Source organism: Bubalus kerabau, chromosome 6 (genome assembly GCF_029407905.1).
Source record: "Bubalus kerabau isolate K-KA32 ecotype Philippines breed swamp buffalo chromosome 6, PCC_UOA_SB_1v2, whole genome shotgun sequence".
Classification (NCBI taxonomy): Eukaryota; Metazoa; Chordata; class Mammalia; order Artiodactyla; family Bovidae; genus Bubalus; species Bubalus kerabau.
Genome location: NC_073629.1, coordinates 54,485,969 through 54,510,260, shown reverse-complemented (window position 1 = coordinate 54,510,260; position 24,292 = coordinate 54,485,969). Strand labels below are relative to the sequence as shown.

Sequence of the window (24,292 nt, the reverse complement as noted above, 5' to 3'; positions counted from 1 at the left end):
AAACTGAGTCCTTTATAAAATTTAAAAAGATCTTTGCTCAGACCAGATGTCTCTCTCAGTGCCAGATCTTAGACAACTGGATGCTAGTCACAAATCTGACTGCCCTGGATTTAGTCCTCAGATAATAGCTAACTCCCCAAATAGGAGTTTTTGTCAATGGATGACAAGGCTGAATTTCCCATTAAGGAGGTTGTTAGAGACTTAAAAAATTTCTTTCGTGAAGTAGAATGAGTCTGAACATTGGAATCTGACAGAGCAGAGTGGGAAGTTTTGCTTTGCCCTCACACGCTTTGTAACCTTGGAGAAATCATTTCATCGCTCTTGCACATTTATTCTTCTGAAGAGCTAAGATAATACCTTACCTCATGGGTTTAATGTGGAAGCTCAACAGATAAAACTTGATTAATACCTGCTGTGTAGTAGGCATAATAATATTAAATGTTCGTTGTTACACCTTTCCTCTCCCCTTTAAAAAAAGTGAGCTCTCAGTTTGTTTTTTTGTTTTATAAAGATTTGTTTTAGTGTGATACCTCAAGTTAGAGCTGAAGGCCATAAATGCCAAGCAATTCTTATTCTTCATAGTAAATTCCCTATCACATTTACCAAATTGGATTGTTAGCTCTATTGGTAATATTAGCAGTTGTCATATCTGAGTGCTAATTTCCTACCTAGAATAACAATTAGCGTTTGCTAGAATTACCTTTTATACACTTCCCAGAAACTCTGTGAAGGAAGATACCATCCTTTTCCCTATGTTAAGGAAGCAGAAGGATTGAGTAACTTGTTCATGGTCACCCAACTCCCCAGTGGCAGAGCCAGGATTCAGACCCAGGTACTTTGACCTCAGTGCTATGCCATGAACACTAGAGTAATCCTTTCATCCTCAAGAATTGCATTAATATGAATGTCTCTTCTTGCTTTAATCATCAGGGACATAACTTTTCCCTAAAAGTGGAGATTTGGCATGGAAAATGTAACCTATTCTTTCTGTTTTTCTTTCTTTTGCCTTTTCCTATAATAAAACCAGAGCTCTAGACTGGGTGAGAGATTCTGTACCATTTGGGGAGAAAATAAGTGGGTGAAAGTAATGCATTAAACTGAACTTTTAAAATCATTTAAGATCACATGTCACTGAGAAAAGTCTCATTTGATCCCTGCAGACCCTTTGCTTTCCCCTATTTGATTCTGTGAGTTAAAAGAAAGGTACAGATTATTTATTAGATCAGCTTAGTCTTTATTACTGTGCTTCCACTCCCTTGGATATTTTCTTTCTTTAATCTGTTTACATGTTTTTCGCCTGTTGCCATGGTAAAGCTCATTCCATGATGTGAGAGATCTCAGTGCCAAAGAAGGTTTTCCTAATGTTAAATCCTGTATTTTCACTTCCACATTTTATCTTGGTGTTACTAGGGCAACCCAAATAATTTCATTTTCTCTTTGAAGTTGATACCTTTTAAAGTTTTTATACCCTCATGCTGACTCATTCATGTTCTTACTATTTTTTTTGGTTTAATTCCTGCAGCTACTTTCTTTACACACACATTTTCTGCTTCTCTATAATCATAATAGCAGACGTACTGTGGTGTAGTGATTAAGTAGTGGGGGGATTACAAATCCCAGTGGGGATTAGAAAAAGCCTCTGAACTTTCTCACCAGAAAAAAATAGCAGTTTAAGAAAAAAGATGAATATACAATGGGGAAAGGATTGTCTCTTTAATCAGTGGTGTTGGGAAAACTGGACAACCACATGCAAAACTGGACAACCACTGGAACACTATGGTATACCTTACACGAAAATCAATTCAAAATGAGTTAAAGACCTGAATATAAGAAAGACCTGAAAGCATAAAACTCCTAGGAGAAAATACAGGGGATAAGATCATTGACATCAGTTTTAGCAGTGAGCTTTTGACACCCAAAGCAAAGGCAACCAAAGCAGAAATAAACAAGTGGGATTACATCAAACTAAAAAGCTTTTGTAGAGCAAAGGAAGCCATCAAGAAATGAAGAGGCAACATATAGTATGGGAGAAATTGTTTGCAAATCATATATAAGTGATTAATATCCAAAAAATATAAAGAACTCATACAACTCAATAGAAAAACTCAATCCAATTTTAAAAAACAGACAGAGGATCTGAATAGATATTTTTCCAAAGACGACATACAAATTGCCAACAAGCACATGAAAAATGTTCTCAACATCACTTATCAGCAGGGAAATGCAAATCAAAACCACAATGAAATCTCACTTCACTCCAATTAGAATGCCAATTATCAAACTTCCCTCATGGCTAAGTGGTAAAGAAGTTGCCTGCCAATGCAGGAGACATGGGTTCAGTCCCTGATCTGGGAAGATCCCACATGCTGCAGAGCAACTAAACCTGTGTGCCACAGCTATTGAGCCTGTACTCTAGAGCCCGGAAGCCGCCACTACTGAGCTCACATCCCACAGCCACTGAAGCCTTCATGCCCTAGAGCCCATGCTCCATAACAAGAGAAGCCACCACAATGAGAAGCCTGTTTACTGCAACTGGAGAGTACCTCCCATCCGCTTCAGCTGAAGAAAAGCCCGTGCGGCAACGAAGACCCAGCACAGCCAAAAACAAATAAGTTATATTTTAAAAAAGAATGCCTATTGTCAAAAGGATGAGAAATAACAAGTAGTGGTTAGAATATGGAAAAAGGGAAATCCTTGTGCACTGTTGGTAGGAACGTAAATTGGTGTGTTCTTGCATGCTAAATTGCTTCAGTAGTGTCTGATTCTTTGTGACGCTATGGATTATGGCCTGCCAGGCTCCTCTGTCCATGGGATTTCCCTGGCAAGACTACTATACAAAACAGTATGGAGGTTCCTCAAAAAATTAAAAATTGCCATATGATCCACCTCTGGGTCTTTATCTGAAGAAAATGGAAACACTGGCTGGAAAAGATATCTGCACCCCCGTGTTCATTGCAGCATTATTTGCAACAACCAAAAGAGAAACAACATAAGTGTCCTTTGATGGATGAATGAATAAAGTAAATGTAGTAGCTATAAATATATACAATGAAATACAATCATAAAAAAGAAATCCTGCCATTTTCAACAGTATGAATGGACCTTGAGAGCATTGTGCTAAGTGAAAAAAAGTGAGCCAGAGGAAAAGAAACACTGTGTGATCTTGCCTAAATGTAGAATCTTTAAAAAAAAAAAAAAGCTGATCTATGAAATCACAGATACAGAGAACAGGCTGGTGGTTACCAGAGGCAGAGGGTAAAGGGTGGTGGCTGAAATGGGTGAAAGTGGTTTGAAAAGTACCCAGTTATAAGATAAATGAATTCTGGGGACATAACAGACAACATGGTGACTGTAGTTAACAAGACTGTATTGTATATTTGAAAACTGTGAAGAGAGTGGATCTTAAAAGTTCTCATCACAAGAAAAAAAAATTTGTAATTGTGTGGTGATGGATATTAACTAAACTTGCTCTGGTAATTATTTCACAATATATAATATCAGTATACCAAATCATTATGTTATACAGCTAAAAGTAAGACAGTGTTATATGTCAATTATATCTCTATTACAAAAATAAATAATGGATAGAAATATTCAATAAATAGTCTCTTTTACCCAAATGTATTTGGTTCTTGGATTTTGAATAGCAAGTTGGAAAAATTTATATGGCAAAAATCTCTCTCAATCTATTCCAGTTCAGATTGTCAAAATTAAGGTACCTATTTTTTCCACTTTTATTTGTACTTCATCCCAGGACAATTTCATGCCTGTTTTTATATCTTTGTCCTTCGCTGGCAGGTCTCTTGGCAAACTACCTGCAGAGGTTAAATGGTTAGTTGGTATGTTTCCTTCCTAATGCAGGTCGGGCTCACAGAAACCCTTTGGGTTTAAATCCATACAAAGAGCTCAGGAGCAAAACGAAGGGATAACATTTTGAGTCTCCTTGAGAGCACATACTCAACTATCACTTCTTATTTCTCTTTTATCCCCAGTATTTGACACAGAGTGTGTTTGGATAACAAATGTTGGAAGAGAGAGAATGGGAGGGAGGAAAAAGGAGGGAATAGGAAGAAAGAAGTGGAAGGAAGAAGGTTCTACCCAAGGGAGGAAAGGAGAAAAAAATAAAACAGACTAAAGGAGACTCTCCTCTGACTAAAGACTGAATTTCCTGTGTGACTCAGAAGTCGGCTCCACAGGAGGAGTTCTAGAGAGATGCTGAGTGAGATGCTGCTCTGCAGGCTGGTGCACATTTGGATGGATGCAGGTGAGAAGAGCAGCCTCTGGTCCTCATATCTGCCACCTTAGAAAAAGACTCCTGGGGAGTCCTCGTGACTTTTTGCCCTTTTCAGTCTAGGAACATGTAACTTGGGGACTCTCTCTGTCTCACAGAATCTGAACCTACCCTCATTGTCTCCAGAGATAGAAAATATCAAGTTCAACCTTATTTGAATAAACAGAACCTTTCTAATGAGTGATGGAGGGCAAAGTAAACGTTTCAAGGGGGAACAAAAGAGATCACATTGTAGACCTTTCATTCTGCCCGAATGTTCTCCTGGCCCTGCCCTTCCAACTTTACCAGAGTAACTATTCCTACCTCTACTTCCTATTTTCATGCAGGCATCACTTCCTAAACCCCCAGTATCTCAGGTACCTCCATATATTCACTACCAGGGGATCTGAAACTTCCACTTCATTGTACCTGTCACAGTTGTGATTAAATGATGGTATGTCATGTTTTCTTTTTTTTTTTTTTTTTCACTGAATGTCTTTCCACCATCATACATGGTCCATCAGACAAAGGTTGTGTCTGTCTTAATCACTGGTATATCCACATTAGTGAGCTCAATACCCTACAAATAAAAGCTACTCTGGTACCTGTAGAAAGAGTGAATAGCTGCCAGGCACTGTGTGTGGTAGGTGCAAGGGATGTAATAAAGCTTTTCAAAGGCATTGCATCTATCTTTGAAAAACTCTGTGCCTCTGGAGTAGCTATCTCTAATGATAATATATCCCTCTCTCAGCCTCCAGAAAGGAAAGATGAAAGATGAATCAAAATCCTGTGGCTTTTGACACCTCATTCCCCTAAATCCCACTTCTTTCCCACAAAAATATATCTTTCATATCTAAAAACACTGAGTAGAAACAAACCAATTTATCTTCTCACTAATTTCTGTTCCTTTATTGAATAGACATTTATTTTGTTTTTCTGGAAACAATTTTGATTTATGTCTGTATAACCATTTTTTAAGGCCCTAGAACATTGGTCTGTTAAGTTTTTAACATGGGTCATCTGAAAATAGGATTAAACATTACAGAACAAGTAAAAACAAACAAATACCCACAGTTGTTCCTAAATTTGTCTTTTCCATTGGCCCTGAGCTACCCAAAATATCATTCACTCATTCCTAAATCCCATTTTACTTCAGAACTTCCAGAACTCTCTCATTTGAAATGTTTGATGTTCTTTTTTTTTTTTTGGCTTACTTTTTAAAAAACGTTTATTATTGGAGTATGATTGCTTTACAATATTGTGTTTCTGCTGTACAACAAAGTGGAAATGTTTGACTTTTAAAAATAACTTTTTACTTGTTTCTTCCTCACTGTTTCCTTCTAAATCTATTTTTAAATAAATGATTGTCTTTTCTACATAGCTTTTCAGTATTTGTAATTAACAGTGAAAACTTCCCAATTTAACAACTCTTGAATCAATTTTGTCCCTTTCAAGCATCCTCAATCTACCTTTTCACCCTATTGATGAGGTTGTTTGAACAAAACCGCTTTAAATAACTAGATGCTTTAGATAACTAATTGTCAATATACAAGTTGATGCATTACTGGGCTTTAGTATCTTGTTTTCTAAGTCTCTGAACCATTTAAAAGTACATTTGACAGAACTCAGTATCTTTGAGATAGTTTTCTCAGGAAGACCTCATCTGGCCCCAAGCCATCTTTCTTAGTAATAATAATGACTGTGAGTAAACGATTTTAAAATACTAGACAGTTTGTCTATAAAGATGGGCACTGTTTTGGGTCTCATTCCTAGTTAGCTGATGGGCTCTAAATTTTTCTCTCTCTTTTCCTTTTGCTGACAAAGTATTCAAATGAATAAATCTGAGATTTCACACTGGGAACTGTTTTTGGAACTTTGTTTTTAATGAATTATTCATTTGTTTGATGAACATATATTGAGCACCTGTTATGTGCCAAGACTGTTAGGTGTTGGGAAAACAATGGAGACCAACATTCATTTGGAAACCAAATAAACGAATGGGAAATGGTGCCTGTGACGGGGGCCACAGGAGAGATCTAGAGTGCTGTAAGAGCCTGCAGAGCTGGATTTGACCTAGTCAGGGAGACCAAGGATGGCTTCCCTTAGTAAGCAGTACTAGAAACCCACTCTGCAGGAGGCACAGGAGTCTGAAAAGTGAGGAGAAATTAACAAAACATCCCCATTATAGAGTTAGCACCACAAGGACCTGCTGTAGTTGCTGGTATCTCCTTTGTGATGACTTCTCAAGAGCCCCACACAACACTCAGCCTTTGCAATCAAATAATGTATAGCACCTAGTTTCACTCTTTGCTTTTTTGGAGGGGGGAAATAGAAGGGTTTTTTTCCCCCAGTTTTATTTTATTTTTTTGATGTTGTACAGCAGATTTTTATTATTTTATTTTTTTAATATAAATTTATTTATTTTAATTGGAGGCTAATTACTTTACAATATTGTAATGGTTTTGCCACACATCAACATGAATCCACCATGGGTATACACGTGTTCCCCATCCTAAACCCCTCTCCCACTCCCTCCCCATACCATCCCCCTGGGTCATCTCAGTGCACCAGCCCCAAGCATCCAGTATCATGCATTGAACTTGGACTGGCGATTTGTTTCATATATGATATTATACATGTTTCAATGCCATTCTCCCAAATCATCCCACCCTCTCCCTCTCCCACAGAGTCCAAAAGACTGTTCTATACATCTGTGTCTCTTTTGCTGTCTCTCATACAGGGTTATCGTTACCATCTTTCTAAATTCCATATATATGCATTAGTATACTGTATTGGTGTTTTTCTTTCTGGCTTACTTCACTCTGTATAATAGGCTCTAGTTTCATCCACCTCATTAGAACTGATTCAAATGTATTCTTTTTAATGGCTGAGTAATATTCCATTGTGTATATGTACCACAGCTTTCTTATCCATTCATCTACTGATGGACATCTAGGTTGCTTCCATGTCCTGGCTATTATAAACAGTGCTGCAATGAATGTTGGGGTATACGTGTCTCTTTCAATTCTGGTTTCCTCAGTGTGTATGCCCAGCAGTGGGATGGCTGGGTCATAAGGCAGTTCTATTTCCAGTTTTTTAAGGAATCTCCACACTGTTCTCCATAGTGGCTGTACTAGTTTGCATTCCCACCAATAGTGTAAGAGGGTTCCCTTTTCTCCACACCCTCTACAGCATTTATTGCTTGTAGACTTTTGGGTGGCAGCCATTCTGACTGGCGTGAAATGGTACCTCATTGTGGTTTTGATTTGCATTTCTCTGATAATGAGTGATGTTGAGCATCTTTTCATGTGTTTGTTAGCCTTCTGTATGTCTTCTTTGGAGAAATGTCTGTTTAGTTTTCTTTGGCCCATTTTTTGATTGGGTCGTTTATTTTTCTGGAACTGAGCTGCAGGAGTTGCTTATATATTTTTGAGATTAGTTATTTGTCAGTTGCTTCATTTGCTATTATTTTCTCCCATTCTGAAGGCTGTCTTTTCACCTTGCTTAGAGTTTCCTTTGCTGTGCAGAAGCTTTTAAGTTTAATTAGGTCCCATTTGTTTATTTTTGCTTTTATTTCCAATATTCTGGGAGGTGGGTCATAGAGGATCCTGCTGTGATGTATGTCGGAGAGTGTTTTGCCTATGCTCTCCTCTAGGAGTTTTACAGTTTCTGGTCTTACGTTTAGATCTTTAATCCATTTTGAGTTTATTTTTGTGTATGGTGTTAGAAAGTGTTCTAGTTTCATTCATTTACAAGTGGTTGACCAGTTTTCCCAGCACTACTTGTTAAAGAGATTGTCTTTTCTCCATTGTATATTCTTGCCTCCTTTGTCAAAGATAAGGTATCCATAGGTGCGTGGATTTATCTCTGGGCTTTCTATTTTGTTCCATTGATCTATATTTCTGTCTTTGTGCCAGTACCATACTGTCTTGATGACTGTGGCTTTGTAGTAGAGCCTGAAGTCAGGCAGGTTGATTCCTCCAGTTCCATTCTTCTTTCTCAAGATTGCTTTGGCTATTCGAGGTTTTTTATATTTCCATACAAATTGTGAAATTATTTGTTCTAGCTCTGTGAAAAGTACCATTGGTAGCTTGATAGGGATTGCATTGAATCTATAGATTGCTTTGGGTAGTATACTCATTTTCACTATATTGATTCTTCTGATCCATGAACATGGTATATTTCTCCATCAATTAGTGTCCTCTTTGATTTCTTTCACCAGTGTTTTATAGTTTTCTATATATAGGTCTTTAGTTTCTTTAGGTATATATATTCCTAAGTATTTTATTCTTTTCGTTGCAATGGTAAATGGAATTGTTTCCTTAATTTCTCTTTCTATTTTCTCATTATTAGTGTATAGGAATGCAAGGGATTTCTGTGTATTGATTTTATATCCTACAACTTTACTATATTCATTGATTAGCTCTAGTAATTTTCTGGTGGAGTCTTTAGGATTTTCTATGTAGAGGATCATGTCATCTGTGAACAGTGAGAGTTTTACTTCCTCTTTTCCAATTTGGATTCCTTTTATTTCTTTTTCTGCTCTGATTGCTGTGGCCAAAACTTCCAAAACTATGTTGAATAGTAGTGGTGAAAGTGGGCACCCTTGTCTTGTTCCTGACTTTAGGGGAAATGCTTTCAATTTTTCACCATTGAGGATAAGGTTTGCTGTGGGTTTTTCATATATAGCTTTTATTATGTTGAGGTATGTTCCTTCTATTCCTGCTTTCTGGAGAGTTTTTATCATAAATGGATGTTGAATTTTGTCAAAGGCTTTCTCTGTATCTATTGAGATAATCATATGGCTTTTATTTTTTAATTTGTTAATATGGTGTATTACATTGATTGATTTGCGGATATTGAAGAATCCTTGCATCCCTGGGGTAAAGCCCATTTGGTCATGGTGTATGATCTTTTTAATGTGTTGTTGGATTCTGATTGCTATCATTTTGTTAAGGATTTTTGCATCTGTGTTCATCAGTGATATTGGCCTGTAGTTTTCTTTTTTTGTGGCATCTTTGTCAGGTTTTGGTAGTAGGGTGATGGTGGCCTCATGGAATGAGTTTGGAAGTTTACCTTCCTCTGCAATTTTCTGGAAGAGTTTGAGTAGGATAGATGTTAGCTCTTCTCTAAATTTTTGGTAGAATTCAGCTGTGAAGCAGTCTGGACCTGGGCTTTTATTTGCTGGAAGATTTCTGATTACAGTTTCAATTTCTGTGCTTGTGATGGGTCTGTTAAGATTTTCTATTTCTTCCTGGTTCAGTTTTGGAAAGTTGTACTTTTCTAAGAATTTGTCCATTTCTTCCACGTTGTCCATTTCATTGGCATATGTTGCTGATAGACGTCTCTTATGATCCTTTGTATTTCTGTGTTGTCTGTTGTGATCTCTCCATTTTCATTTCTAATTTTATTGATTTGATTTTTCTCCCTTTGTTTATTGATGAGTCTGGCTAATGGTTTGTCGATTTTATTTATCCTTTCAAAGAACCAGCTTTTGGCTTTGTTGATTTTTGCTATGGTCTCTTTTGTTTCTTTTGCATTTATTTCTGCCCTAATTTTTAAGATTTATTTCCTTCTACTAACCCTGGGGTTCTTCATTTCTTCCTTTTCTAGTTGCTTTAGGTGTAGAGTTAGGTTATTTATTTGACTTTTTTCTTGGTTCTTGAGGCATGCCTGTATTGTTATGAACTTTCCCCTTAGCACTGCTTTTACAGTGTCCCACAGGTTTTGGGTTGTTGTGTTTTCATTTTCATTTGTTTCTATGCATATTTTGATTTATTTTTTGATTTCTTCTGTGATTTGATGGTTATTCAGCAGCGTGTTGTTCAACCTCCATATGTTGGAATTTTTAATAGTTTTTCTCCTGTAATTGAGATCTAATCTTACTGCATTGTGGTCAGAAAAGATGCTTGGAATGATTTCAATTTTTTATTATGTTTTCTATTTTGTTTTTGGTAAAGAATATATTATCTTCAGAAACAGGTGTATTTTAATGAATTGGTTTATATTTTCTGTATTTTTTTTTTCATTTAGATTTTTGGCACAGTCTCGGTCTGACTGAGAGAGTCTACAAGTAGACTTTGACCATATTCTCCTAGAAGCTTCATATACAGAAACTTCTTATGCCCTTTGTCAGCTTCCAGAAGTGAGACTCGAGGAAAGTTGAATATCATCATCTTAGATTTTATTTAGCTTTGCTGTGAGAAAAGAGTTGGAAGGGGGAACTCATATAATGTCTAACTTGGAAAAGAGGAGCCATTAAATCAATATGTTAACTTTAGAGCCAAACCCAACAGATATTTTTCTTTTAAGCACAAAACTTTGCATTAAATGTTTATTGGCTGTATGGGTAAAAACAAATATTCCAACTTCCAGGTAGTTTTAATAGTCTGACAGTAAGATTCTGGTCATTTTCTCCTGTAGTTCCCACCCACCTCCCCAGAGACTGGAGGATCTGAACCTATTTGTTCCATCATGAATCTTACTGAGCACAGCCAACAGAAAAGACAAACCAAGAGTTGACTTCTTGAGAACAACTTTCTTGAAAAGAGATTTACGCAGCATTTAATATTTTTCTGCTATTAACAACCCTACCATGTTCCCTGATCTTAAAAAGGGAAATTGTGAATGGTAGATTCTTATAAAGATGAGTTTAATAAAAAAGATGGTAAAAACGATGATACTATAAATCCTCTCGTCTTTCAGTCTCTCACTTTAACCATCAATCTCTTTGTTCACTAAGGAGTGTTGCTTTGATTCCTACTGTATTTAACATGGCTGGAAATTTAAAATTTTACCCTATTAAACAACAAAAAAAGAGCTTAGTGGCAAAGTTTTGATAACAAGTTACTTTAACTTCCCTGTCACTCTTGATTGGTGCTCTGTTTTTATAAGTTCCAGACCATCTATGTGTGTGAAAAGTGTTTGTAAAACACACCAGACTTTCTACTGAAACAGAAAAGGCAACTCCCCCACTCCCCCCTACCCCAGCCCCCTGCCACCAACCCCTGTAGAATCATTAGGAATTTAACTCAACAAACTATTGAGCCTTTTAGGCCCCAGAGCAAGCAATATGAAATAAAAGGTGACCCCTGCCTTTTCAGTCTACTCTATTTTGTGAAAAATAAGCAAAAAACTTTAGTTTTAATGTTCTGGAGAACAGGAATGTTTCTGTCCTCTCCACCTCTCCTCCCCATCCCTTCCTCAGAAAGTCGCCTTCCAGGTAGATGGCTTCCGGCACTTGTTTTGTTTGAATTTTCTGGCCTGCGCTATATATTCATGGTGTTTCAGCTGCTTAGAACTGTTGTGCTTTCTTTATTCAAGGGGGAAAAGTGAACTGGAGATAAACCTCAGTCTCTTTTTGCCCTTTGAAGGAAGAGAGACGTCATCTTCAAAACAATCACTACAGATATATACTCAGTTGAAATCTAGACTTGGTTTTTGGATGTGGAGACTGATGAGAACTGAAATCTTGTCTAAATTACATTTGAATAATATCAACCATTTAAGGGAAAACACAGTCTTTTCAGGGGTTTAGAATCCTATGGAATAGGGGTGGGGGTTAAGTATACACTAACATCCTGGAAGACTATTTCTGGTTTAAGGAAGGCGAAAACATTGTGGAATGAAGAGGTGACTGAGAAGAGCAGTGAGGTGCAGAGAGCTGAAGCCTTAATTCTCAGAGAGACTTTAGGTATATTTAGAACAGAGATGAGGGAGAGAATGAATAACATTTGATGATAATCTTTTATGGTCAGGTTTTAAGAAACTATTAGATCACTCTTTAGCCTCATTTTTGGAAAAAATTTCTGAGTTTACTTCAAATGTATAAAATAAGCATTAAATAATTACTAGTGTCATTTAGATGTAACTGAAGTTCTTTGACAAAAATTCCAAAGAAGTAAAAATCTCACCAAGATTTATAAATGCTGTATTCTAAACTGTTATATTGTAAATAAGGCTTTTATGTTTGGATCTGTTCCTGTCACTTGTTTCTTAATAGACTAATGTTCTGATAAAGGAATCACAAAACATGGCCATTGGATACTGGCTGGTGCTCAAGAAGTCATCATCGATCGATATATCCTCTTTGTAACTAGCGACAGACATCGTACATTAAATTGTCAATGACCCTTAACTTTGAAATTATAAATTATTCCTGACTCTCATTCTCTTCTCAAACAGTTTCTTCAGTAGTGGATGTACTTTGAATAATCATTATTCAATGATTGTGAAGCTATGTGGTAATAGTCACAGTCTTATTGCAGTATCAAGCTATAAGAGAGGATAACAGTAGAAGAATTGTCTTTACTACAAAATGCTCATTTGGGTGTGTGTGTCTGTTTATGACTATGTTTGCATGTTTAGGCCTCTTTGAATTTAACAAAAATGTGTTGAGGGTCTGTTCTAAGACATTGCGCTATTTTCTAGAAGATACAAAGATCAACAAGATATAAATCCTGTCCTCAGTGAAATAAAAACAGCAACCTCTTTAAATGCACCATTGGCACTGGAAACAGTAATCAAAGATCAATTACAATTCATGCTGTCACGGGAATCTGTTTAATGCACGTTCTCCTAGAAGCGTACACAGGGGTGAGGCAGGCACTTTGTCTGTTTTATTCCCCCAGCACCTAACACAGTGCTTGACATATCTTAAACTTTATTTAAGCTTTACTTTATTTTTAGTGTACATTTTAATATAGATTTCTTATAATGCTATAATTATTTATAGCAAGTACACAAGTAAATGAAATATGCTTGTGAGAGAAAAATAAGCTACTGATAATAGTACATAACAAAATTTTAGTAAATTAACTTATGACTATGCTAAAGATAACTGTGGATACTGGTGTGTAAAGCAATAGCCTTGTGATATATGGTCTGAAGCAGTGATTAAAGGGTTTTTCTTAAATATGGGAAGGATATAATGAGAAAAACGTTATATCTTAATTTACAAAGAACTAAAATTGGCAACTAAAATGTTTAAAATAATTTTGTTTCTTTGGCTGCACTGGGTCTTTGTTGCAGTATGGGGGATCTTTTATTAATAGTTGCAGCATTAATAGTTGCGATCTCTCAGCTGCTGTGTGAGAACTGTTAGTTGCAGCATTTGGGATCCGCCCACGGATAGAACCCGGGTCCCTGCGTTGGGAGCTTGGAGTGTTAGCCACTGGACCCTCAGGGAAGTCCCCAAGGAGTAATTTTTGTTTCTTACCACTCTTAGAAAACCAGGTTAAGCTCATTTTAAACGCTTCCCAAATAATGTGATTGGGCCATTAATTTAACACATGACATCATGGAAATATTCAAGGAGATGATAGTACCAAAGTATCCATTGCGTTGTCAGATCAACTTGCCTTCTGAGTCTAAAGTTCTCATTTATGGGACTGTAAGAGCACTAGAGCTTAAGAATCCTTTAAATATATTAATAATAGTTTATTTTTCATTTTATGTTTTCAAAGAGAGACATGAAACAAGAAAGTCTATTTAAGCCATTTGTTTCTTAGTATATATTTTAGATTCTTTGCATTCAGATCAGCGTGATGTATTATTGACTAAGAGCTGTAGAGTAAGAGGTAAGGTTTGATTAGAAGTCAAGACACCACTAGCTGTGTTTCTTGGGCAAGTCACCTAATCTCTCTTGGCTCAAGTTTTTACTCATAAAATGGGAGTTATGGAGTGGATGACTTCTGAAAGAGCCTTTCAGATTCTCTGAACAGTTATAACCCACCTCTGAGTTTCTTTAAATTAAATAGATTTCTGTAGAACCATATAATCGTGGTCTCCTTCAGTGGATTTTTCTTTAAAAAAAAATTGTCATGTATACTGCAATTGCAGAGTAAAATACAATCCAGAGTCATGCTCCCCTAAGAGAGAAATAAATCACTTTTATATAATTAGGAAATCTGGCTTTGTGTCCTCTTTTTTATTTCCTCTTTGCATTGCTAAAGGAAAAGTAATTTGTTTTATAATTGATGTTTTGAGCATATTCTGATGACTTTATTTTGATTGGTACTGCTGAAAAGAACCCATAAATAAATCATGGTATTCCTATGCTCTTTCTGTCTTGCACTTCTCTGCACTGGCCTTGGCTGTGCCAATGTCAAGGCCCTGCACCTTGGGATCTTCCTCCCGTGACAGTACTTAGACACCCGCTTTGCTTTTATAATCATTATTTCCAAACCAAAAGGCAATCACCCCTCCTATCTTTATCAGAATTACTAGTTACTCAGTAATTTATTCAGCAAATATTGAGTGCCTACCATATGTCAAGCATTACTTTCTAGGTGCTGGGACACATCAATATACAAAGTAAAATTGAAAAGAAAATTCCTGTCATCATGAAACTTAGATTCTTTTAGGGGAGACAGACAATACATAAAGGAATGTATAATTTTTGACAGATGGGATGTGGGATGTAAGAGATGAAGAAGACTCAGGATAACTCCAAAAATTTTGGTCTAAGCAACTGGATAGACATAGTTGCCATCAAGGGAGGAAAGTTGCAAGAGGAACAGGGCTTTGCCAGGGATAGGAGAGGTAGGGATAAGGAAATGGAACTGGAGTTGGTTCCAGACATCCTGAGTTTAATGTGTCTACTGGGTGTCCAGATGGTGATATCAAGTTGGCAGCTGGGTCCACCATTTAAAGCATGATGACTTCATGTGCTCACAAGGGAGTAAATGAGGTAGGGAAGAGAAGTGGACCAAAGACTAAACACTGGGCACATCAAGGCCAGAGGTCAAGGAGTTAAAGAAGGAACAGCATGGAAAACAGGAGGAAAACCTAAAGGCTATAGCATCCTGAAAGCCAAGAAGAGAATGTCATTTTATACCAGATGCCTCAGATAGAGCAGGTAAGGTGAGGGCTGAGAACTGACCATTAGCTTTAGTTAGCCACACAGATGAATTATATATGTGGGTTTCTTTCCTGTAGAAGTCACATTTGTTGTGCTCAGGAATTATTGAATTTTTAAAACTCATTTTTGTAAGGGGCCACTCACTGTGCTTTTGATGTGATTACTAGGATCACTTGGAATTGTCTCTTGTTTTCTTGAGCAGTACTGTACTGTCTAATGTCTAATGCTATCTTCCAACAGCCAGAAAAATGTGGGACAAAGCACTGGTAGTATATACCCACCTAATAGCCATTGGAAAACAGTGTTAGCGATCAGATTTGAATCAGAGTAGAATATATTTGATATTCTTAAAGTCCTGGGTAATAGATAGAGTAGAATTTGTTCTGTATAATTAATTATTGAGAAGAAGATATTAAAACTCTCCTGAGATGGAGAAGAAGACATTGTTTCAGGGAGAACCAAATAAATGAAAGAAAGAAACTCTGGGTTTGCAACTAACTTTACCAATATTCTTTACAAAAAGGATTATAGATCTGTATATTTTTGAGAGGTAACATTTTATGAATAATGAAGCCTTTAAAATGAGTTTTAGTAATAAGTATCTTTTAATTTACTTATTTTAATTGGAGGCTAATTACTTTGCAATATTGTAGTGTTTTTTGCCATACATTGACATGAATCAGCCATGGGTGTACATGTGTTCCCCATCCTTAAACCCCTTCCCCCCTCCCTCCCCATCCCATCCCTCAGGGTCATCCCAGTGCACCAGCCCTGAAGACCCTGTCTCATGCATCAAACCTGGACTGGCTAGTTTTAGTAAGAAGTATTTTTAATAAAAGTAGTGCAAATGGATTTCTGCAAAAGGATATAGAGGCAAATATATAACAATGTAAAAGTTTATATATTTTTGATTAGATATAAGAATCTTTTGATTTAATTTGAAATGCCATGTTTCTAAAGGCATTACCAGATAAGCAAAAATCTTACATAGTAAGTTAGAAATTAGAGTTGGAAGCAATATTAATATAATCATTTATATTTCTAAAATAGGAAAAAAATATAAATAGAATTATCCTGATTGATCTTTAGGGGAAAAAACTATGTAAACTTAGCAGTTTCTTCAGAAGTGGCTTCTTCAACTTGATATGATAACTCTCAAAATGTCACAAATCATTTGGAAAGTACAATGATAATGAGAGAGAAATTGTGTTGTCACTGTAATGCACAAAGAGGGGAGGAAGGTTAGGGAGAGAGGGCAACGTATATACAATTATGGCTGATTTGCGCTGTTGTATGGCAGAAACCAACACAACACTGTAAAAAGTTTTTAAAATATTGAAATAAAAAATGGGGGAAAGCACTGAAATTGGTGAAAGAACACAAAATTTTTTTTTCAGTTAAGCAAGTGCAAGATTCCTTCACCCTCTCTTTAGTTTTAAGTCAAGAGGTTTTAAGTCAATTCCTAATATTTCCTCTCTTCCCTCCGCTCTTTTTTTTTTATTTGCATCAAAAATAATTCCAAGGATTAAATCTGTACTGGATATTGGCTTTAAGCCTTGTGTTATGTTAAAACAATAAAGTCTATATGTGCGTATTATACATGTGTCCACATACATTTATATGTAGTATGTGTGTACATACATATAAGGAATGGCATGTGCATGCCACATGCACTTACACACACTTACCCTAAAGAGGTTAAGTACATTAAGAGTAGAGTTATAACTCTAAAAGTCTGTTTCACCTTGACTGTTTCCTCTCACAATCCCTCTTAACTAGGCTGTACCAGTATTAGGAAGCAGTAGACAATACTTAAGTTTCCTAGATTGCTTAGTTTGTCTTTATCTTCCACATTAAGAGAATGATGCCAATGAACCACCGAAGACTGACAGAGCCTCGCCGTTATGAGTGCCCTAGTCCTTTGCTTTTTCAAGGCCAGCCACAGATGAAGGAACGGTGAACCTCTACCTCAGTGGTTCTCAAAGTGTGGGTTGTGGAACACCAGTCACCTACACATTTTTAGAGGGTCCACAAGATCAAAGATCAAACCAGTCAATCCTAAAGGAAATCAGTCCTGAATATTCTTTGGAAGGACTGATGCTGAAGCTGAAACCCAATACTTTGGCCACCTGATGCAAAGAACTGACTCATTTGAAAAGATCCTGATGCTGGGAAAGATTGAACACAGGAGCAGAAGTGGGCAACAGAAGATGAGATGGTTGGATGGCATCACTGACTTGATGGACATGAATTTGAGCAAGCTCCAGGAGTTGGTGATGGACAGGGAAGCCTGGCGTGCTGCAGTCACTGGGTTCACAAAGAGTCGGACACGACTGAGTGACTGAATTGAACTGAACTGACAAGATCAAAACTAGTTTTTAATGCCAAGATATTTCTTGCATTTTTCACTGATGGTACAAAATCACTGGTGGGTAAGTCATCTTAGTGTGAATCAAGGTGGAGGCAGCAAATTCTACTGTATTCCTCATTGGCACACATTTACAACTTAAAAAAATGCCAGTTTTATTTAATGTCCTGGTTGAATCCATAAAAATTATTATTTTAATAGCTCTTGACCCTTGACTACATATTGTAATAATACATGAAGTGATGAAAGGGAAGAATACATAAACCACGTCTGCTGAATTCCAAGTACAGTAGGTACGTATCTCAAGGGAAATCTTTATTTGAATTGAAAGTTGAATTAGCCACTTTATCATAATGTACAATTTTTAATTGAATAAAACAACTGATATTCAGACTTGAGCATGTGGAAGATAATTTCTCAAAATGAATAAAGCGAGCTTGACATTTCAAAGAGAAGAACATAATATTTGCTGCCACAAACAAAATTCAAACTTTCAAGTGATGATTAGAATTTTGGAAAATTTATACACCACCATGAGCTTGACAGGCTCCAGTTACTTAAAAACTTTTCTGATGAAAGCATTAGTGATTTCAATGAATGTGATTTCTAAGTATAATTTGTCAGCATTTGGAAAATCTGCATGACTAAGTGATTCAGTATTTTCCATATTTTCCAAATGACTAATGTCATTACCAAATCATATATGGATAAAAGGTCCATTCAAAGTTCAAGACTGATGAGTGAGTTTTAACAGCAAGGAGTTTGAAAAGTTCATTAATACAGTTTTCAGGCTCTATACTGCAACTTACCAAGTTAATTTGCTATATTATCAAATTATAGTTATCCACAATTATACGAAAAGCCTTTTAAGATAGTCTTCCCTTCTTTAACTGCATATATTCGATTCATAAATTTCAATCAAAGCAACGTATCAGAGCAGACTGAATGAAGAAGCAGATATGAGAATCCAGCTATTTTCTATTAAGTCCACTGGTAAAGAGATTTGCAAAAATGTGAAAAAATGCCATTATTCTCATTAATTGTTTTTGTTTTGGAGAATATAGTTATCTTTATAATAACATAATTTATGTTAACTTGGAATGAGTTTATTATTTTTAAATGAGTTAATATATATATTTTTTAAATTTCATTTTAATTTCTAATGTAGTAAGTATTGATAGGTATCACCCACCTAAAACGTGCTCTTTGAGGTCCTTCTCCTACATTTTAGGACATGAAGGGATTCCCAAGATCAAAAATCTTGAGAACCACAGCTCTTCATTGGTGTATTTTATTCCTGAAATTGTTCCTTGCGTCAGAGAACAAGCCCAGTTCCCTCCAAGGTATACAGGAAACGTATCACGAAGGAGACAATAACCAAATCTATCAAAAGCTGTAAACTGTAGCACAAGCACCGTACTTGTTAGTGCTGTTGCTACAGCTGGCTCGGGTCACTCCTAATTTGATTAGGTGAGCACTGCTCTATGAACAAGCATCTGAATCGAGTCATCCATTTAACAGACAGTTGCTCAGGGCCTCTTGTTTTCCAGGCACTGTGGTAAGTGATGCGGGTGCAAAATAGAACAAAACAGTAGCTTCTAGGCAGAAAGTGGAAGTTAAGATGAGGTTTAGTGCCTGTCTGTGACTGCCACTGGACAGCTGTGACTAGAAAACATTTGGGGCCATGAGATTATAATGATCCATTGAGAAGAAAACGGTCCTAAAGTGTCAGGAAAATCAAAATTTGGACTAGTCTGAAATGTTACTAGCACTAGGAGTAGGCGAAGTTATTTAGCTTGGGTGGCTTGCCTGAAACATATGTTTTGAAAACACACATATGATAACATATAGGTTCTCCCTTCAAGACGCTTGCAACCCAGTGGGTGAACAAAGTGGAGTTAAGAAAGTTGTGTTTCAGTAAAATGAGGAAATTTTATCAAATGCTGCACAGATGTCAAGTAGGTAGATCATAGGTAAAAGGAATGCCAAGCGGTTGGATTTTCCATGTTGTGTTAAGACAAATTACTGCTTAAGAAAAAGTCAGGTAAAGCAGTGAGATGGAATGGAACATATTATAATAATAATTTCCAAAGATAAACACTAGTGAACCCAAATAAGAGGCTTTCATTTTCTTTAGGCTGTTTATCGTACAGCCTTTAATTCAGTATTAGGGAAGAGAAGATCCAGGAAACAAAAAGGCTTGGGAAAACAAGCACCAAATGTAGCCTTTCCCTGCTCTGTAATCAGACTACGTAACAGTCAGTTCAGTCAGTTCAGTCACTCAGTCACCTCCGATTCTTTGCAACCCCACGAATCGCAGCACGCCAGGCCTCCCTGTCCATCACCAACTCCCGGAGTTCACTCAGACTCACGTCCATCGAGTCAGTGATGCCATCCAGCCATCTCATCCTCTGTCGTCCCCTTCTCCTCCTGCCCCCAATCCCTCCCAGCATCAGAGTCTTTTCCAATGAGTCAACTCTCCGCATGAGGTGGCCAAAGTACTGGAGTTTCAGTTTTAGCATCATTCCTTCCAAAGAAATCCCAGGGCTGATCTCCTTTAGAATGGACTGGTTGGATCTCCTTGCAGTCCAAGGGACTCTCAAGAGTCTCTCCAACACCACAGTTCAAAAGCATCAATTCTTCGGTGCTTAGCTTTCTTCACAGTCCAACTCTCACATCCATACATGACCACTGGAAAAACCATAGCCTTGACTAGATGGACCTTTGTTGGCAAAGTAATGTCTCTGCTTTTCAATATGCTATCTAGGTTGGTCATAACTTTCCTTCCAAGGAGTAAGCGTCTTTTAATTTCATGGCTGTAATCACCATCTGCAGTGATTTTGGAGCCCAAAAAACTAAAGTCTGACACTGTTTCCACTGTTTCCCCATCTATTTCCCATGAAGTGATGGGACTGGATGCCATGATCTTCGTTTTCTGAATGTTGAGCTTTAAGCCAACTTTTTCACTCTCCTCTTTCACTTTCATCAAGAGGCTCTTTAGTTCCTCGTCACTTTCTGCCATAAGGGTGGTGTCATCTGCATATCTGAGGTGATTGATATTTCTCCTGGCAATCTTGATTCCAGCTTGTGCTTCTTCCAGCCCAGTGTTTCTCATGATGTACTCTGCATAGAAGTTAAATAAGCAGGGTGACAATTTACAGCCTTGACGTACTCCTTTTCCTATTTGGAATCAGTCTGTTGTTCCATGTCCAGTTCTAACTGTTGCTTCCTGACCTGCATACAGGTTTCTCAAGAGGGAGGTCAGGTGGTCTGGTATTCCCATCTCTTGAAGAATTTTATCGTACAGCCTTTAATTCAGTATTACGGAAGAGAAGATCCAGGAAACAAAAAGGCTTAGGAAAACAAGCACCAAAAGTAGCCTTTCCCTGCTCTGTAATCAGACTACATAACAAGGGCAGCTGTAAAGAGTGAGATTATTGAATCCAAAGATGGCAAAAGAGAAACTTTTTTTTTGGCCCTCACTGGCCACCCTTTTTCCTTGCCATGAGATAAGGAAAAAATATTTCTTCTCCCAGTAGCTGGATGATTAACTTGAAGTCTTAAATCATAATACAGGCAATGGGATTAAGCCAAAAGATAGAACAGTGCAGGTGAAGAAAAGGATGTGTCTCTTTTCCCAGAGCCTCATCTTCTGTCATTCAGAGAGGCTGGGGCTTCCCTGGGGACTCAGTGGTTTAAAAAAAAAAAAAAAAATCCATCTGCAATGCAGGAGACTCAATACCTGGGTCAGGAAGATCCCCTGGAGGAGGAAATGGCAACCCACTCCAGCATTCTTACCTGGGAAATCCCATGGACAGAAGAGCCTGGCAGGGCTACAGTCCATGGGGCTGCAAAAGAGTCAGACGTGACTTAGCGACTAAACAACAACAAACAACAGATGTTTCCAGGGAAAATTGACTTCTCAGAGGATTAGTTTGAGGTTCACAGTGAAATATAAAGTATTTAGGAAATACAGGGGGGAAAAAATCAAGTCAAAAATCACTGGGACCAAAACAAAAAAATAGGGCAAAAAAAACGTTCTCCCCAACACCTCCTCCTCACATGAGATGACCCCATTTATCAGAAGAAGATTAGTGGCAAAGTCGTTTGCCTTTCAGGACTTAGTAAATAATTAATACAAACGAATGCTGAGGTTTACACTTTAAAAATAATTCAAAGCAAAAAACCCCAAGATGACAAGACAAATAGGAAAAAAGTTTTAAAGGATGGGCTGTGCTCTTTCTGGCATCTTCTGGCTCTTTCTGGCATATCTTTCTGACATTAGGGGAAAGGGAGAGACCAGGAAATAACAGGCAGCTTTGGTCATGCTGTCTCTCTGGGCCTTTAGCTTTGGCCCATTGGAGCTAAAGGGCACCGCTGATTGGACAGGAGTTAGTAAAGGTGCTTGCTGTTTTCCATGTGGGGCTCCTTATTTCCTTAAGGGGTGGATTTCTCAATAACTTGTTAAAACCCTAAAGTACAGTGACAGTTCATGGACTAATTCAGACCACTGAATACGACAGGTTGGAGCAGAATTTTCAAATGCTGTGAACAGTGCGGTATGTTGTGTGTAAAGATAAATGAATTCACCAGTCACCTCTCTTTTCTCAGAAACATGATTCCGGTGACAGAGTTCCGGCAGTTCTCTGAGCAGCAGCCTGCCTTCCGGGTGCTGAAGCCATGGTGGGATGTGTTTACCGATTACCTGTCCGTGGCCATGCTGATGATCGGTGTGTTCGGATGCACTTTGCAGGTAGGTCAGAAAAGAGGCAGAACAAGACATTTAGCCGTCGAAACCTCTTTAAAAAGTGTTTGATTTTTAACCATGTATACATTCGTTGCTCTTTCTCTGTTTGCGTGTAGTGTTTATAATCATGGCAGGGAGCCTGAAGCCTAATTTCCTGAACTTTCCTAATAAGGTAAATAGGGTATTTGTAAGATTTAGCTGAGTTCAAACAGCAGTTGAGTATAGTCAAGTAATATTTGATGTCATGAATATCAAAGGGAGTCCTTTATCTTCCAAAGTTGGCTTTATGGTAAAATATAGCATAGATACCCACAGTGCCCTTTACATTGTTAATATCAAGCTTTTTTCTTTCTCTCTTATTTTTACTCCTAAGATTTTCTGAAAGAACTGACATTTTGATGAGATGTTTTCACACCCAGTGCTTTAGTTCTGAATTAAAATGTAACTGAATCATAATTTATTCTATATAGATACTGTACATTCATATGTTGAATCTAGATTTTTTTTTTTTGCATATCTATGTGTCAGGCACTATCCTTTGTGGCCATAAGCAGTTCATTTCTAGGGGGAAACTAAACAAGCAGTCAGAACAGCTTGTGATAGAGGCTTCTGAAGAGCTCTGAGTGCAAAGGAGGGGAACCAGAAAAATGGTTGCAATATTAAAACTTGAGAACCAGTCAGGAAGAGGGAGCTGGCAATAAAGAAAGTGCTAGGAAGAGGAAAGAAAGCTCTTAGTCATGGATGTGAGAAAAGGACATGACTCCTCTGAGAGACAGTGTGTAGGACCAGCAGCCTCTGGGTGTCTTCAGCGTGAGAGTTGAAGCAGCGCCTGGGAATGGAGTCAGACCAGGAGGATGCGCTTCGTGAGGTAATGTCAGGAATGGCAGTAGAAAGTGAGTGATGGAAACTGAGGCGCCTCTGGAAAAGGCTGACGAGGGGCAGCCCTAAGGACAGGTGCAAACCAGGAGAGAGGAGAGGCTCAGGTGTGGTCAGTGAAGGCAGGTGGTTCAACTAACTCACAGGCTGAGGAGAGAAAAACAGCAACTAGGCCTTTAGAAACCTTAGTGCAAGTGGTTGGAAAACTGAATGGGAGTTAAAGGCTGTGGGTAGATGGAACTTTCATGTATTGGTAGATCTGAGAGGAAAAGTCAGGAAAGAGGGAAGTAGCTAGAAGTGGTGCAGAGTAGAAATAAAGACCTTTTTGTTGTTGTTTTTAATAATAGTTAACATCTAGTGCTTCCTAGGGCTTCCCAGGTAGATGCGGTGATAAAGAATCCACCTGCAATGCAGGAGACGCAGGTTTAGTCCCTGGGTCAGGAAGATCCCGGAGAAGGCAATGGCAACCCACTGAAGTATTCTCATCTGGGAAATCCCATGGACAAAGGAGCCTGGTGGGCTACAGCCCATAGGGTCACAAAGAGTCAAACATGACTAAATGTCTAAGCACAGTGCTTCCTACGTGTCAGACACTCTTCTGAAGACTTTACATGTTTTAAATCATTTCATCCTCATACCAACCCTAGGATGTTCTGTTATTATCCCCATTTATAGATGCAAAACTAAGGCACCAAGAGATTAGGAAAACTTCCAAGGTGACTGACGAAACCCTTGTTGAAATCCAAACAGTTTGGCCCCAATTCCCTATCCTAATCCCTAACACCAGGCTGCATTTTATTTGTGGGCTGAAAATATTTCGCCCTCCTCCCCACACCAATAAAATGATGCCAGTGAAAAACTAGAGTTTGAAAGAAAGGGCATAAATTCATTCATAAATAAAACAGATAGTTGTTGAAGAACCTACTGTATGACAGGCACTGTTGTACAGGCCAGGCATTGTCAATGTAGGAGATAAAAATAAAAGACAAATCTCCTAGCCTTATAAAAGTTAAGTTCTATGGGGAAAAAAATAAGCAAAATCAGTCAGTTATACGCTGATTCACTGGAAAAGACCCTGATGCTGGAAAAGATTGACAGTGAGAGGAGAAAGGAGCGACATAGGATGAGATGGTTGAATGGCATCACTGACTTAATGGACATGAGTTTGAG

General features: G+C 37.7%; 1 protein-coding gene across 6 annotated transcripts in view; it reads left to right on the top strand.

Annotated features, from left to right (window-relative positions):
• The window catches only part of LRRC8C (leucine rich repeat containing 8 VRAC subunit C), a 92,995-nt gene that overhangs the window by 37,005 nt on the left and 31,698 nt on the right, over positions 1 to 24,292 (top strand). For 4 of the 6 annotated variants that reach the window (XM_055585235.1, XM_055585230.1, XM_055585232.1 and 1 more), the window contains exon 2: positions 22,111 to 22,252. In XM_055585235.1, coding sequence (XP_055441210.1) covers positions 22,115 to 22,252 — 138 coding nt within the window. In that variant the 5' untranslated portion in view covers positions 22,111 to 22,114. The other 2 variants (XM_055585233.1, XM_055585234.1) reach the window with 2 other exon arrangements.